At 38.2% G+C, this 16,632-nt stretch overlaps 2 protein-coding genes across 4 annotated transcripts; both read right to left on the bottom strand.

Moving 5' to 3' along the window:
• Nucleotides 1-3,191: 3,191 nt before the first annotated feature.
• LOC121731824 (tumor protein p63-regulated gene 1-like protein) lies at nt 3,192-7,949 on the bottom strand. 3 transcript variants are annotated; one of them, XM_042121486.1, is made up of 6 exons: nt 7,697-7,949; nt 6,842-7,055; nt 6,298-6,474; nt 5,797-5,925; nt 4,131-4,264; nt 3,192-3,605 (listed from the first exon to the last, which is right to left on the bottom strand). In XM_042121486.1, exons 1-6 carry the CDS (start codon nt 7,869-7,871, stop codon nt 3,403-3,405), a joined length of 1,032 nt encoding a protein of 343 aa, XP_041977420.1. In that variant the 5' UTR covers nt 7,872-7,949; the 3' UTR covers nt 3,192-3,402. The 3 variants fall into 3 exon arrangements, with proteins under 3 accessions (XP_041977420.1, XP_041977422.1, XP_041977423.1); XM_042121488.1 differs by having other exon boundaries at nt 5,824-5,925; XM_042121489.1 differs by lacking the exon at nt 5,797-5,925.
• Nucleotides 7,950-8,523: 574 nt separating this feature from the next.
• LOC121731825 lies at nt 8,524-16,372 on the bottom strand. Its single transcript, XM_042121490.1, has 8 exons — nt 16,313-16,372; nt 15,817-15,952; nt 12,828-12,958; nt 12,034-12,143; nt 11,497-11,642; nt 10,763-10,970; nt 8,926-9,042; nt 8,524-8,781 (listed from the first exon to the last, which is right to left on the bottom strand). The coding sequence occupies exons 1-8, from the start codon at nt 16,370-16,372 to the stop codon at nt 8,664-8,666; spliced, it is 1,026 nt and encodes a 341-aa protein (XP_041977424.1). The 3' UTR covers nt 8,524-8,663.
• Nucleotides 16,373-16,632: the final 260 nt, after the last annotated feature.

Raw genomic sequence — 16,632 nt, 5'->3', positions numbered from 1 at the left:
TAATAATTTATATATTTTAAAATTAGCAAGCACAATGAATGACACACCATAATAATTGTATGCCATCCTATTATAGTTAGAAAATGCTGAATTTTTAAGTAGGAATTACCCAACAATAAAAAAATAGGTCTAGTACTTTTGGAGACTTTTGACTACAACCACCTATAGAATCTCGTTTTGTTAATTGAATGGTTGATTGTGAAAAAATTTTGAAAACTTCGCTTTGAAATTTCACTTAATATTGCCAGAATAATTAATTTATTCCATTTAATCGAGATATATTTTTCATGCAGCAAGCATGAATGCATTTTGTACTTGTACATTTTTAATAAATGCAAATATGTACCTTGCCAGTTGCCCCACCCCGCGACAGTACTCTTTATTTTGTTGAAAACAAATTATGTTAAATGTGGTGTGGATTTTCTTATTTTGTACTAGTTGACGCCCGCAACTCCGTTGCGCCAAAACTCGTTTATCGCGCGGTAACCGTACATTTTCCTAGAACAAAAAGTATGATATGTCCTTTTCCGGGACTCAAAGTATCTCCATGCCAAATTTCAGCAAAGTCGGCTCAGCGGTTTGAGCGTGAAGAGGTAACAGAAAGACACACTTTCACATTTATAATATTAGTATGGAAGTATGGATTATCTCTAATACTTGAATGATTTCAATATTATAACTAGAATTTTTTATCACAAAAAGCCACGACATTATTAAATGCCTTTAACAAATTATTTATACAGTACCAGCTGGTTCTTAGTCATCTCTATGTAACATTACTCTTTTTGCCTAAAGTCTAAACGATTTGATCGATGCTTTATTCCCTAGCCGATTCTAGTTAATAAATATATTATGGTTACAACAACAATTACAGTCGTCAATTTTATAAAAAAGTTACATCTCATCATCAAGTTCAAGTTTTTATACAAACATGACAGCTTTATAACTTGACAGATGCGTAACTTTTTTTACAAAAATTTCAACATACACGTACCACAACCACACCACGTGGTCGGGCGTTTATTTCGTATTGTAAATGAACTGGACTATTCACACGTACCACCACATTTTGCAGTCATAGTCGACCGCTTGTGTGATACAGACCACATCGTAACCACAATAAACGTTGCGTCGATGCAATGACAATGCGCGCACTCCGCCCGCGCTCTTCCCCACTCCGTTTCATTGACTTTCGTACGTAACCACATCGCTATTGGCGACAACGCAACCACATCGACATTTTGTCGGTACCACAACGCAACTACAAAAAGCTACAGCGACACCATTCACACGTAACAACTGCTTGACGGCATTTTGTCGTTGCGACGTGGTGTGGTTGTGGTACGTGTGGGTTGGCCCTAAATGTGCCCGGCCTAGCTAGATCTGCGAGCAATACATAATTTTCCATACCCAAATCCACTATCTACAATCTACTTAGAAACTATAGTCTCTCATGTAGAAACCCTTGCTGAGAGCTGAGAGCGAGTTTGAACTTTTGTCACTACGTCGTAAACAAGTTAACGACAATTTTTATGGCACTAAGCAGTGGCAAACAATGGTAACTAATTCCATGCCATAAAAAGTGCAGTTAGCTTTGAGCCTTTTGTTCAGCGGCGCCGTCGCCGGACCGTCACCTAGAAAGTTCATACTTTTGGTCCTATAAAATGCCACTGTATTGACACAGACTATGGGTTTCAGTTTGCTTTACGCAAAAAGCAGCGACAGCGTGGGTCGCTAGATGTCGGTAGAAAATAAAACCTATAGCCCAGGCCAGAAAAGAGAAAGGCATTTTATCGGCCCAAAATATTCTCGTTCACGGTAGCGGTCCGGCGACAACAGCGATGGACAGTCGGCCTTACGGTGAGGGTCAAAACTCGCTTTCAGCACGCTAATCTTGGGAATCCGCAAAACTGTGAGCGTTTTACTGTCATACTGATTCACTGACCTCCATTATACAATTAGTACGCTGGACTTATGATACCCAGCTGTTTATTGTGCATATTTGAAGCGGAATCAGCGCCCCCAATGCGGGGGAAGAGTACTAAATCTGACGTAACTTGCAAATGGCCGCTTAATCGCTATTGTATGTAGAAACTAGTATTCCCACTACTGCTATCAGCGCTAACATGGCGACTATCAAACGTCATTTTTACGTCAGATTTAGTCATAGATAAAGTATTATACTGATATATATATATATATATATATATATATATATATATATATATATATATATATATATATATATATATATATATATATATATTTTATAACTACTTGTTACTTTAGCTGTAAGTTTTCCTAAATATATATATATATATATAGATGACCTACCAAAGAACTGGAGAAGAGAGTGCAAAGACAGGACTATGTGGCATAATCTGGAGGAGGCCTATGTCTTAAGACAACCAACAAGGAAATAATTTTGTTTTGTGTAATTATGTAAATGTAAAATAATTGTTGTGAATAAAGGCTTATCTTATCTCTAAAGTATTATACTATATAACCTCATTGGATTTAGTTCTCTTCCCCCGGCCCCCGCATTGAGGGCGCTGATTCCGCTTCAAATAGGCACAAAAAATAGCTGTCATTTCAAAGGGTATCATTGGTCCAGCGTACTTGTATAATGGAGGTTAGTGTACTGATTTAATCATGCACGCCGACTCGGCTGTATTTTAAATGGATATGTCGTACTGAATTAACCAGCCAACGCAGCACTTGGGCCTGATAAATATAATTAATTTTTATATTATGTCATAAGTCATAACACTATCCATTGAAACGTAAGCTAACCCCGCGTACACAAAAAAAAACTAGGCTTTACATCCGTTGTGGATGATCTATACAGTATTTTTCAGAGCGAAGTAACCACTCCTCAAATACTGTAGTGCCTGGGACAAGATTTTTAAATGTCCGTATGGTTGCCCAAGCGCATACGGCATTCTCGCATCATAGTCGGTCTAGTCCAGAGGAAAGAACTAGTCAATACGTCTGGGACCAACTATGTGCGGGTTTCCTCACGATGTTTTCCTTCACCGTACTTGCGTCCGTATTATGTACTTGAGATCAGAAAATGTCTCATTGGTACACACCTCCACCCGGGTTCGAACCTGCACCCTCTAGGAGTGCGAACGGAAGGTCTACCCATTAGGCCACGGACGCTCTACACAAACGCGTACACAAAACGCGTACACAAACCCACAGGGCAATAACGTATCTTACGACAGGTAAGCAACAGGCAATTAACAGCGAATATTGCACGACATCTGCTGTCAATTGTCTGTTGCTTATCTGTCTCGAGACACGTAATCACCATGCTGTATAACACTAAAACGCCTACGACGATTGCGTCTACATTCCAACCCATTTCCAATCCACCTCTCAACTATAATCCAACACTACTTAGAAGCTAAATTTTCCCCTCACTTTGAAGAAGCCCATGCTGGTTTTGTTGTGGAGTAGCGAGGTGATGCCCAGGTAGCTCTGTATCACGATGGGCGAGTGGTGTATGCAGCACGCCGACGCCGGCATACACTCGATGGCCCGCTGGAGTTTTTGAGCGAAGATCTCCATGTCAAAAGTCGCGCGTTCTTCCACGCCACCGTCTGTAAAGTTGAAGGTACCAAATGTAAACAAAGAATTCAAAATCTCTAACTAACTTCCGCACTCAGAGTGGAACATTATTTACTTAAATGTTTTTTTAATTTAAAATTTTGACATAAGCCTTGACAATTGACATTATCTGTCAAACTCTTCATTAAATTGAAGGTTAATCATAATTAAATGTCTCTGAGTGCGGCAGTCACTTAAGTTGAAATTTGCAAAATGTGCGTTAGGTTTAGGGGTTTTGATTCCCGTTTAGATCAACTTAACTTCCAAGAAATTCCTTAAGTTTTCAATGGTGAAACCCCACTTTAGATAGCATCAGTAATTTTTTTAGTAAATTGAGGACCACATACATAATATCACATACAAACATACAATCTCCACGATTGCCCGTTAGGCACAATTCCTGGGCGTTCGCGCAGCGTATACATCAAGCGACTTACCGAATAGACCAAGTCCTACTTTGTCGATTTGGTTTTTAAGAAACATAAAACAATTAGTTACTATTTTTAAGCTATATTTACCTTTATGCCAATAAATAGGATGCGAGGCGAAGGTAAGGAAAGGCACATCTTGGCTGAATGGGTTCCACACTGTCTTCAGCGGTAGCGCCTCGCCCTTGTTCCACATTAGACGCACGCCGCGTAAGTTCCGCTCTCTGAAACCAGAATAGGTGTGACTTTGGAATATTATGATTGTAATGTAAGCTAAGGGTCAAGAACCGGTGGTAGGCACCTTAGTAACGAAGTTCGGAAATTTTTTGTGAAAAGATTACTCTGAATAAAAACTATTTTGATTTGATTTGAAGAACGAAACGCGACGGGATTCGATGTTAAGTTAAATAGCGTGATTCTACCTCGTCGCGACTCTTGACTCGCGTCGCGTTTCGTTTTGGTTCAAATCATAAGAATTATAATAATAATATCTATTCTGTCTAGTGTCTAGTAACACTAAGCAAGATATAAGTAAAATTATTCTATTCTATTCTCCTAAGTGCTATCGATTTATAGATGAATAAATAATGTAACATAATAAGATAAATAAAAAAAACAATCATAGAATAAAATGTCAACTATTTATAGCTATATTAAATTCTTATTTTATAAGTCCGGTATCTGAACAGGGAGAAATTATAAAGAACGCCAAAAACTTTTTTCTCTTTCACTCGCGCATTAGTATGTCTATCTTTACACTTACCCGTCGGAATAGAATAAGCGTTAAATTATTAAACCTCTATCTTTCTCCCCGTTCGATGATAATCAGACTAACAACATCGCAAAGCTTTGATCTACTACTTCTATAACTAGGTACTAAAAAAAATCTAAAGAAGAAGCAACTAAAAGAAGCTACAATGATCTAATATGTTTTGTAAAATTTCTTAATATTAACTACGAAATAAAAAGGTTTGTGTTAGGCCTCATTAAAGATAATGAAGCAATCGCGTTTCATTAGTTTTTAGATCTGAGAAGGTATATTATTTGCTTAAATGTACTACTTTCATTGTTATTAAGTACTAGTTATTAATTTTATTAGCTATTTGACCGCTATTCGATCAAACACGAATAAAATGACATTTTTTAAAAATGATTCCTAGCTAGATCGATTTATCGCCCCCGAAACATATATATATATATATATACTAAATTTCATGAAAATCGTTGGAGCCGATTCCGAGATTCTAATTATATATATATATATATATATATATATATATATATATATATATATATATATATATATATATATATATATATATATATATATATATATTATATATAAGAATTGCTCGTTTAAAGATATAAGATTACCAGATAATCCATTCCTTTCAATTTGAAATTTCAAATCATGTTAGTGTGGTTAACTCTTTTTAATTAAATAATCAGTTATGCTTGAAATTATGAGATGGTGAGACATGGAGGGATACTAAGGTACAGAACATAATAACTTTGTCTAACTCATAAGAATTATTATGCTCTACAAGCTGCACTTTAGGAAGTAGGAGACTGTATCCAAACATATGTAAGTTAACCTTCATAAGGGCCCCGTAACAAATTTTTATATAGGGCCCCAGCAAGGCACGCTAGGCTACTGTTAGTTAGCAAATATATTTCAACCATTATCTAAGTGTTATCATGCAAATGGAAAACTAAATCCACACAAAAATATAGCGTCTACGGCAACTCAATATACCTAGGTTCAAAATACTTGGGATCGAACAATTTAGCCTCCTCATCAGCGCCAGACGGTCGCCGGCAAAGACGGTCGATGACTACGTCTTTCACCACTGTTGTTACACCAGTCGCTATACCGTTAAGACGTCTAGAAGAATACATTAACATAGTATACAATGAAGTCGCTCCCACTGTCTGTTTGCACGGTAATATTGCTTATAACTGCACTAAATTAGAAAGTATCAGTTTAATGCACTTTAGAAAAATTTATAAGTAACTCAAGAGTATTTTTTTTTAGTAGAAAAATTTCAACATCATGAGTTTCAAAATATGTGCTTACTAATTAATTATTAAAAGATCCACACTTATAAAAGTTGTGTTTAACACATCAGACAAGGAAGTTTTTAGACATTTTAATGTTATGTAGCATTGTATAATCTGTGAATATAATAAATTATATAAAGTGAATATAAATAATAAATATAATTTATACTAGTAAGTCAACTAGACAATTACTTACGGTACTAATGACGATGGGGGATACACTAGCTCTCCAATGACAATTGTATCCAAATCATCTAAATAAGTCTTCTTGAAATCCAACTGCTTCATTGCTATGAAATCATACTTTATTGTCATCACAAGCCTTGAGGTGAGAAGTACAATCCTCTCTTTTTCATTATCCCAGAGTGTTATCCTATTGAAATAAGATTGTTTTTATCTAAGCATAATAAATGATAAATTTATTTACGGTTATTTAATCCTTCAATTGTGGATTCTTGGAAATCTATTGTTATTCTTTTGTTGTCGCGATAACCGGTGATCTTATGGGGCTTGATAGGTTAAAATGTGGCGGTATATTTTTATTAAAAGACAAAATAAATGTTTAAACACATAAATGTGTATCAATTTGTCTACCACTTTGTAAGAGATAAGCTTCAGAGGTATTACATCATGAAGAGACACAATCACAAACTTGTAAAAATCCTAATAACCCTTTGTTTTTGCATGATGTTAATTGTATCATTAAAATGTTTATTTTACTGAGTAATTGAATTACATACTCAGTGAGTAGCCATGAGCCCAAATATTCCCCATCCTCCGGAAACAGTAAGGCAGTTATACAGTCCTGTATGGCATTCTCCACAACTCCCTTACGAAATGTAAAGAAATCCTTTATGTTCTCCTTATCAAAAGGCACATCATATCGAGGGTAGACAGTATGTGCCCCTTCCTCTGTATTTGTTGTGTTATTGGGCTGACCATCCGTTCTTGCATCTGAAATTTCAAAAGGATAGTAAGGAGTAGGATACAGTCAGTGCCGTAAGCAGTCTTTTTAGCGCCCTGTGCGAGCTTTTACAACTGCGCCTTTGCTTTTTTAGATATTATATTACCCAAAGCAATGTATAGGTTTATTTTATACTGTTGGAATCATGCTCTAGGGGCGCAGCGGGAACTATTATCACGAGCAAACCGAAAAAATAATACTCCTGCCTGATTTGGCCATTTTTGCGCCCCCCCAGAGTCTACGCCCTGTGCCTGGGCACCGCCCTATTTACGGCACTGGATACAGTTCCCTTGGTTTTGATTTTTGAGTAATATGGGTTTTACTGTGAGTGTGTGAATATACTTTACTGTCTACATGTATAAACTGTAAATATATTAGATTCAATATGCATTCCTCAACAAAACTTAAATACATGTTTTGTACGTGTCAAACACGAAATGTTAACTAATATAGCTTTTTCACTAATCAATAACGAATAAAGCAATACTTACCTAAATTGCTATGTGATAGCAACAAAGTTAATTATCTGATAAAGTAGTTTATCTATATTTTGTCCTTTCCTAGGAACGAATTATAGGAAATTCAGGATACATTGATCACTACATTGAATCTCGGAGGAAATACGACTTACCTGCAAAGGATCCCGAGGACGACAAAGAATCTGCCCCTGAGAGCACAGAGGGGTTGATTTGGGGAAGTCTTATTGTATTGTCACTACGATCGACATTTCCAATCTGAACATTTTCAGCGGATAGTTGAAGAGTGCCGCCTCTAAACTCCAAATCTTCTTCCAGTAAGTCACCCATATTTTAGATTTAGACAATTTAAAGCGAATTATTGTTTTACTTGTATGCGTAAATAAAAATCGACCGGTTTTGTTAGAAATTTTCTGCCAAAATTGATTTTACAAACAAATTTGACATTTGACACATGAATGACACATGACTGATGGCAATGACGACCACAGATAAAAAATAATATTTCCTTTCCTTCTTGTTTGCACAATTTCGCACATTTTACGTTCATTTTAAAAATAATGTTTGAGTTTAAAAAATAAAACCAGAAAACATTTTATTATTTTATTTATAAAGACTAATTACAATTTTATACAGATATTACATTTAATCTGGCACAAAAATTAATTTTAATACCCATTTATTGGCACTAACAAATAAATAGGTAAGTATAAAACAAATTAGTATCTTGTGCATACGGTAAGGTAACTTTCTAGTTCTTTCTAGTTCTCTAGAACCAGAAAATAACTTGGTACAATAATTATTATAAACTTACAGACCAGAATAGTGACAGAATCTACGGATTATGGCTTTGATTCTGTCTTATTTGATCTATTGAAAAGGCTGGTGCAAGCGTATAGAAGTATTTCAGTAAGTAATATTGTACAAAAACAAGGCACCTAGTATAAATATAATACAATTTTTACAGGGTAAGTTTACATGATGAGGTTGGGAGTATCAAAATATTATTTACAAAATACTAGGTACAAATAATTCAACATTCGCAGAGTATAGGTACAGCCAGTGCAGTACAAAATTTTGAGACTAAAAAAAAGTATTTTCTATTTTTTTACAGGTACGTGCTTAGTAGCAACGGCATCTGTTTTTCGGGCAGCGCGGCGGGTACACTATACACTGGTCCATGCAGTACACGTCAGCACCTTCTTTTCCTTCCAGCTCGCCGATAGCTTCGCAGATCGAGCTGTAAATAAAAAAAATCATGTTATTTTCAATGCTATACTTTCTGCGGGTGCCATTTTAAATCATTGACGAGACACTCAGGCTATTTGTCATTTTATTCGTATTACCATAGGCCAAGTTTATCTATAGAGTTTGTGATACTCACGGACAGTTGCAAAGAGATTCGGGACAGTGCGGCGGGTACCGCAGGCAGTTGGTCTGGCACCAGTTCAGCATGCCCGGGATACGCGCGTACCCTTCAGAAGGCAAGCACACTTGGTCCCTGAAACACACACGAACAAAGTTAGGTACATTATTTGAGTGTAACACACATAAAACATCAGAGTTGTAAAATAGCTAAGTTTTTAGAATAATGTACTTAGTCTCAATTTCATCAACGTCTGTTCGTGTAAACAGCTTGTTAAAATGTCATATTGTCTTCTCTTTAATTCATAATATGAAAAACGAAAGAAATAACGTGATATTTGAGCATTAACTTTAACAGTCGTTGAGGAAATCGGACCTTAGCTTTACAGCTTATACGCGTCTAAATCTAACGCGTGTTAATAAAATCATCAATTTTTATCTAAGAAATTGATTCATAGGCAGATTGTAGACGTGATTTCGTTATTTATAGTCGGTCCATGACTCCATGTACGTAATATGCTTGACGAAACCCGACTACAAACGTCTGTTAGCCATCCACTTGTGAATATAACGTTGTTATTATTACACCTGCAGTACAGGGTAGAACAGGGAACACTTCCGTCGCTTATATGACACCCACAAAGCCGCGTTTTTTACCCAAGAAATATCACAAAATATTTTACAACCCACAACGAAACAAAAGAAACACAAAAGACAGACATTTACTTTTAACACCTCGGTGTCAGACACAAAACATCTAAGTCAACAAGGTTAGTCACAATGTTAAAGAGAAACGACAAACAAACAAAAATACAAGAACAAAACAAAACCAAACGTATTTACACAACAACGCCATAAGATAAATGATATACAGTATACCATATCTAAACTAGACCATCCCGAATCTGGCGAATGTGTCTAAAGCTTGTCTCTGTGTTGAGCAAAAAGTGAAAAAAGAAAATTATTCAACACAGCGACATGCCAGAACTGAGTTATTTTATTGTATGATATATTTTATACTGCGACAACACATAACATAAAACACAAACACACAAAACAATACCTAATTACAAGAGGTTCTACGACAGTCTGTGTATCATCTTCGTCGAAACTGCTGAAAAATAATACAATTTTCAATAGGCTGTACAAAAGGTTGAGAGCAGCATCAAAATATTTACAGCTTTTTTACCTAGACCGCTGTCCGCTTATTCGTAAGTTTTGGTGGGTCTTTCTGAAATTTTACAAAGTGACTATGTACAGTAAATGCATAAAAAACTCGGTGCTATTCTGCCGCAATAATTTTCATTTTAAATGTGCGAAGAAAAAGCGTAAGTAGTAGTAAGTACTACGTAGTGTAAAAAATCGGGGGGGCCGTTTCACCACTTTTTGATAAAGTGCTGAATAGGCTATTCACAACTTTTTTGATAGATTCTCCATACTTGATCTGTCAAGTTAATTGGTGGATAGCCTATTCGTCACTTATCAGGAAGTGGTGAAACAGGGCCTTAGTGATGTGTCCCTTGTATTTTTACTGCGGTAGTAGCAGCGCTGAAAGAATCACTTTTGACTTCATGTTCTATACTGTGCACAAGTGTGTACATAAAAATTAATGCGCTAATGTCATATGAATATGAACATACAATAGGTGTTACGCTTGTGACTGCTACTTTCACAGAAAACTAATACCTAATATACAAGGGACGCATAATTTGCACTTTCGTAGTACTACAGAATAGATAATAGTACAGTAATACGCACAAAACTTATGTTTTTATGTTACACCCTGAATATAGTAGTACATATACAAGTAGTTGTAAGGGTGTAAGTCTATAATTATTATTATTAAGCCAACCAACCTGATAACAAGCGGATACACATTCTGCGGCATGAAGGCGTCTCTGTAATACAGCAGGAAGGGGTTGTCTCGGCGGAAGTCGCTGGCGAAGGCCGGTGGTAGACCGCCGGTGTTGGTGACGACGCTGATGTCTGCGCAATTGCGGAACGTCTCCGAGCGCCCGCAGCCCACGGCCTCGGTGCCGTTAGGGCAGATACCCCACATGTTACCTGGAATCATCAACGGAGGAATAGAGTTTCTAGACAATCAGACGCTAGTATAAGCTCAGATTTTTAACAGGCTGACAAATAGACCACTCAATACTAGTTTCGTTTCTAGCAGTGGCGGCCTTAGGGGGTGGCGGACAGGGCAATCGCCTAGGGTCTCGCTCTTGCTGGGGCCTCGCGTCAAACAAAAAAAAAAATACAGGTACTTTTCCGAAGGACAAAGGGCCTCACAAAGACCTGCCGCCCGGGGCCTCGCAATGGGTTAAGGCCGCAACTGGTTTCTAGCAGGTTTCTTCTTCTCAACACATCTTGCCAAACTAGTAGCGTTGATCGCATTGCTTCTTAGTGAATACTGGTGTTGTATCGCCCTTAAAACGTCAAGGATCCTAGATCCTTGATCCAGATTGACAACTTATATTCTTATCGACGTAACATTCAAATCGACCAAAAACTACAGCAAATGTTTCTTGGTAAGAATAAAGCGACGAGCAGCACTATTTTGAGGGGATTTGTAATGTTGGATTCTCACCTGTATAATAAGTCCACTGCAGCACGCACTGCGTACAGGTGACGTAGGGCGGTAGTCGCACCCGGTACCTAAAGGTATCCTTCTTTGCCGTGTCCAGCGGAATGAGGAACCTATCCTCCCTGGTCCCGGATATGTACAGTGGGTATCTAGAACCCAAGCAGGATAATGTTTAAGGAAAGTCGTTATGTCATAGGTACGTGTAAACCCGGAAAAAAGTCCGAATGATAATCATGGCCTTCCCAGCTTTTAGTTTGGATTACTTAAATTGCGATTTGCATGCTATTTATTGGAAGTGATTGATTGATTAATTGCCATTTATTCGATTAAAGGCCTATACTTATTTCGTCGTTGCAATGTTTAAGGAAAATGGTGTTAAAAATAGTTTCTTCAAAAGGTTTATTCGCTACAGAAATACCAAAAGGCCTTGATTGGTAGTACCAAACTACTGAGTCATAATTATTTGTCCTTTAGCCAAGCCTTCTAAGACTTTAATAGGACCCAAATTTTCTACACGTCTGAAAATACCACAAGACCCACCTGTCGAAACATTCCTGTGTGGCCTCCTGTTTCGGATTGTTGTTAGGGCACATCTTCATCACGAACGTGCCCAGATGGTTCGCCGTTAGCTCAATCTCAACCTCTATTTCCTGAAACGCAACGTCGTATTTTTAGTACACCTTTCCAGGGCCTGTAGACAAGTGGCAAAGCGCTAACGCTAACGCTAACGCAAGCGCTACAAAATGTATGCGATTTGACATAAGTCATCGCTTCGCTAGCGAATACTAATGTCAAATCCATACATTTTGTAGCGCTAGCGTTAGCGTTAGCGTAAGCGTTTTGCCACTTGTCTACGGGGGCAGAACCATTTATTCAGATTGTTGTTGCTTATTACGCCGACAATGATTTTAAATTCATTAATTTTTCAATAATTAATTATTATTAACAGGTGCGACACTTTATTGCCTTTATCTACTTCTTGACTGACTATGGCTTCTGCCAGTTACTTCACCTACCTAGTATATACTTTACTCTTTAGTGCTTCTATTCTGCTTCCTGACTATATGGCTTCTGCCAGTCACTCCACTGAAGTGCCTCTATAGTCTATTCTGCACCTTATTGTGCATGCCGTACATGCCGCCGGCCTCGTGCGGCCGCGACGAGTTAAGGTGGTCCCCCTGGCCTGACCGTGGTCCCTGTCAGCTCCACTCACCTGCCCCACACTGTAGTGCCTCGTGATGATGCCCTTGCCGTACATGCCGCCGGCCTCGTGCGGCCGCGGCGAGTTGAGGCGGTCCCCTGGCCTGACCGCGGTCCCTGTCAGCTCCACTCACCTGCCCCACACTGTAGTGCCTCGTGATGATGCCCTTGCCGTACATGCCGCCGGCCTCGTGCGGCCGCGGCGAGTTGAGGTGGTCCGCGTCGCCGCACACGCCGCAACGACCGCCGTTCTGCTCCCACTGGACTGAACACAGCCTCTATTAGATCTTGTACATCGTCTTTTACCGACTTTTTAAATCTAGCACTACTAGATAATACCAATTGATAGGCAGGTGGTGGACCTACGTTATTTGGTCAAGAAAAATGCAAACGTAAGTAAGTAGTCATAAGTCGATCTGTTGGCCAGCCAACCCCAGGGTTGACATAAATCGACCAAAGCAAGTAGCTCCATCCATCACCAAACATCTACTGGATTAAGGGCTGTAATGTGAATTGTAATGTACTGGTTAGGTACTCATGTTCATGTAGCTTAGCTAGGGCGATCAAAATTTTAAAGGTTTTAAATAGCGCCAAGCACGATTCACAACAATAACTGCCATGTCACGTGCTGCATAGCTCATCTCATTTCTATTGTTTTCCTTAACATAAAAAGTAATTGAGATAATAGCCGAGTCGCTGACCTCAGAATCAATAATGGCTTCGACTATTAGTAACAGCACAAAAACCGTGATGAGTCGGAATGCGAACTTCTTGACTATAATAATAATAATAATAATAATATCTATGGACGCTTCACACCACGTCAGTCTGGCCCCGTGCTAAGTACCTAAAGGACTTGTGTTACAGGTACCAGACAACGGAAATATATTTAATACTTTATACTATACATATATTTAAGATTTTTATTATATCATACATATATTTAATACACATCCAGACCCGGGAACATTGAAAACTTTTTGTTCCGTCGGCGGGATTCGAACCCGCGACCCCCGGCTTGAGCTACCGACACGCTCACCACTGAGCCACAGAGGTCGTCAAACTATTCCTGACATAATTGCGTCATGCGGAATTTTGAGGCTTCGACGGTCATTGCTTCTCTTAATTTATGCAGTCTCGAGAGCTTAGGATAATATTTTGTAGCTATAATACCTGCCACCATCAAAATACCATTTACAAATAATTCAAATTGCCCAATGTAAGGCAAACGGAAACCAATGTGCTTTTAAATGGTGATGTTATGGAGCTAGTGGATACAGCTGTATTTTTAGGTATTACACTAGACTCCAAGCTTCAGTGGGGCCCTCATATTGCTGGGTTGGCCGACAGACTCAGTTCAGCAGCATATGCAGTAAGTAAGATTAGACAATTTTCAGATGAAACAACAGCACGTCTAGTGTATTTTAGTTACTTTCATAGTATTATGTCCTACGGCATTTTGCTGTGGGGCAATGCTGCAGATATAAATACAATTTTTGTGCTGCAGAAGCGAGCTGTGCGGGCAATCTACAAGTTGGCCCGTAATACTTCACTTAGAGAAAAATTTAAGGAAACTGGAATCTTAACTGTTGCTTCTCAATATTTCCTATCAAATGTATTATATGTTAAAAAGAATATATATCAATTCACGAAAAAATGTGATACCCATGGGAGAAATACTCGTAATAAACATAAGCTTGAAATTCCGGTGACTAGACTTACTAAAGTCAAAAATTCTTATAAAGGTCAATGTATGTATACGCCTTTATAATAAGATCCCAGAAATCGTTCAAAATCTCTCAATTAATAGATTTAAAAAAGTTGTTAAAGAACGTTTGTGTACCAAAGCGTACTATAAAGTTACTGATTTCATGAATGATAGTACACCATGGGAATAAGGTCGCCCCCTGCAGAGCTGTTTCATTATAATATGTATAATAATTGTACACTCGTTGTATTTTATTTAGTCATAATGACACTGTTATTTTATAATATATTTTTTGTAATTTTCCATCTTTTTAGAAAAAGATGGCCCCGTGCGAGTTTCTTACGCCGGTTCTTCTCGCCGGGTTAGTTCCCGAACCGGTGGTAGGCATCTGTGTAGCCCCGACGTCAGAGAATATTTGAAAAATTTTATTCTGAATAAAAAATTTTGAGTTTGAGTTTGAGTTTGAGTTTACCTATATGAATTTTGTTGCCTGCTACATTCCCAATAAGTGATATCAATGTTATTTTAGGTGGAATACCTATTACCTAATAAATAAATATTACCTAAAAATATTACCTAAAAAATATTACTCAATACGGAGTCTTCTTATCCGGTACATCATCTGGGTACAATTAATAAGAAGTAAAAAATTTTAATGGATGGTGACGAGAGGAAACATGTTGCTCTACCACACTGCAAGTTGTAACTAGCAAGTGCCATAGCGAAGGAAAATTATGACCCTAGAACGCCCGTTTACAAAGAACATAGCGTTTAAAGAGCTGTGAAATGCAATTAATATTCCAACGGGGGGTCTGATTGTGCGCCATTTTTTGATGTCAAAATATCATATTTACTTGCTTTTGAGCAGAAAACTCGTTGGCATTATGCGATCGTTCGCCCGAGCGAGTCCAATGTCCATTATTAGTGTCCGTTGGGAAATATTAAATTTCTTTAAAGTTTCGTATTACTATAATTATTTTAAAGTCGCTGTCTTAATTTATCACACTACCTAATTCCAACACAATGATCACAGTCATTGGTGCTTAGTTTTAGTCGCATCGCAAGGTGACTAAGAGTAAACTAACTAGAAGTTGAGTCGATGTGTCTAGATTTACTAGGATTTGAGTTTATTGCATTGGAATGTGTGTGGAATTTGTATATTGTATACTATACTTGGATGCTAATAAAGTCTTTGAATCTTTGAATCTTTGAAACAAACCGTATGGATTGTCAGCATTTCGTTAGTTGGTGATTGGTATGGTGCACCGTGCATTGCACCGTCAAAAGTCTGTCAGCATTTTATAACTACCGAAACCGCATACAACCGCATTCCAATACACAGCAGCTGACAATAATATTTAAGCCTCTATTAGCTATCAAGGTCTCTGCGCCAGCTAAATGGAACAGTGACTGACCGGCATATCCGCCGCAGAAGAGCTCATTGTCGTTGTAGTTGACGGGGTTGGGGTAGCCGAAGCGCCACATGGAGTTGCGGGCGGGCGGGTCCATCAGCCGCCCGTGACCCGCGCCCCGCCGCGCGCAGCACAGCATCTGGGGGGCAGAGTGCCATTTTAGGGACACTGGATGCAATATATCTTCGGAAGTTAAGAGCACACATGACTCCGAATAAGTTTAGCACCACGCCTTTGTCTTAAGGCAAAGGCGGGATATTTAAAAACATACTTATATTAAAAATGCGAGAGTGGTTCTATGTATCTGTCCGTTGTAATCGACAATAAGAGACACCCTTGTCATGAATAGACAGACCGACACGCCTAAACAGCTGAACCGATTTCAATGAAAGAAAGAGCCCGGGAAAGTTGATACGTCAAAATGTAAGGTTCTCACGCTACGAATAGAGAGGTCACTTGATTTTAATGATATGAAGATACTGTATGGAAACAAAATTACTTGTAACAGAAAAATCCAGTATGTTACTGATGAGGCGCCGCTTCGTCTTCTGAGCTCCATCTGGAAGAGGAAGGAACATTAATTAATCTTAATGGCGAATCTGTAAGAAGAAGGCGTAATGGAGACTATGTTGATTTAATTTACACAAAATCTCCATTAAGCACGGGGCTCTAGCAGCCCAGGGCCTGTAGACAAGTGGCAAAGCGCTAACGCTAACGCTAGCGCTACAAAATGTATGCGATTTGACATAAGTCATCGCTTCGCTAGCGAATACTAATGTCAAATCCATACATTTTGTAGCGCTAGCGTTAGCGTTAGAG

Source organism: Aricia agestis, chromosome 11 (genome assembly GCF_905147365.1).
Source record: "Aricia agestis chromosome 11, ilAriAges1.1, whole genome shotgun sequence".
In the NCBI taxonomy this organism is placed as follows: domain Eukaryota; kingdom Metazoa; phylum Arthropoda; class Insecta; order Lepidoptera; family Lycaenidae; genus Aricia; species Aricia agestis.
The sequence above is the reverse complement of the archived record's forward strand: the minus strand, read 5'-3'. Positions and strand labels throughout refer to the sequence as shown.

Bases quoted from the DNA above. Each gene is read 5' to 3' on its own strand.
- LOC121731824 (XM_042121486.1), bottom strand. From the start codon at position 7,871: ATGGGTGACTTACTGGAAGAAGATTTGGAGTTTAGAGGCGGCACTCTT. The intron at 4,265-5,796 runs GTATATTGAGTT...TTCTGGTTTCAG, and splicing joins CCCAAGTATTTTGAACCTAG to AGAGCGGAACTTACGCGGCG. The intron at 3,606-4,130 runs GTAAATATAGCT...TCAACTTTACAG, and splicing joins TCCTATTTATTGGCATAAAG to ACGGTGGCGTGGAAGAACGC.
- LOC121731825 (XM_042121490.1), bottom strand. From the start codon at position 16,372: ATGGAGCTCAGAAGACGAAGCGGCGCCTCATCAGTAACATACTGGATT. The intron at 12,144-12,827 runs GTGAGTGGAGCT...GTTGCGTTTCAG, and splicing joins GGCACTACAGTGTGGGGCAG to GAAATAGAGGTTGAGATTGA. The intron at 10,971-11,496 runs GTGAGAATCCAA...TGATGATTCCAG, and splicing joins GCAGTGGACTTATTATACAG to GTAACATGTGGGGTATCTGC.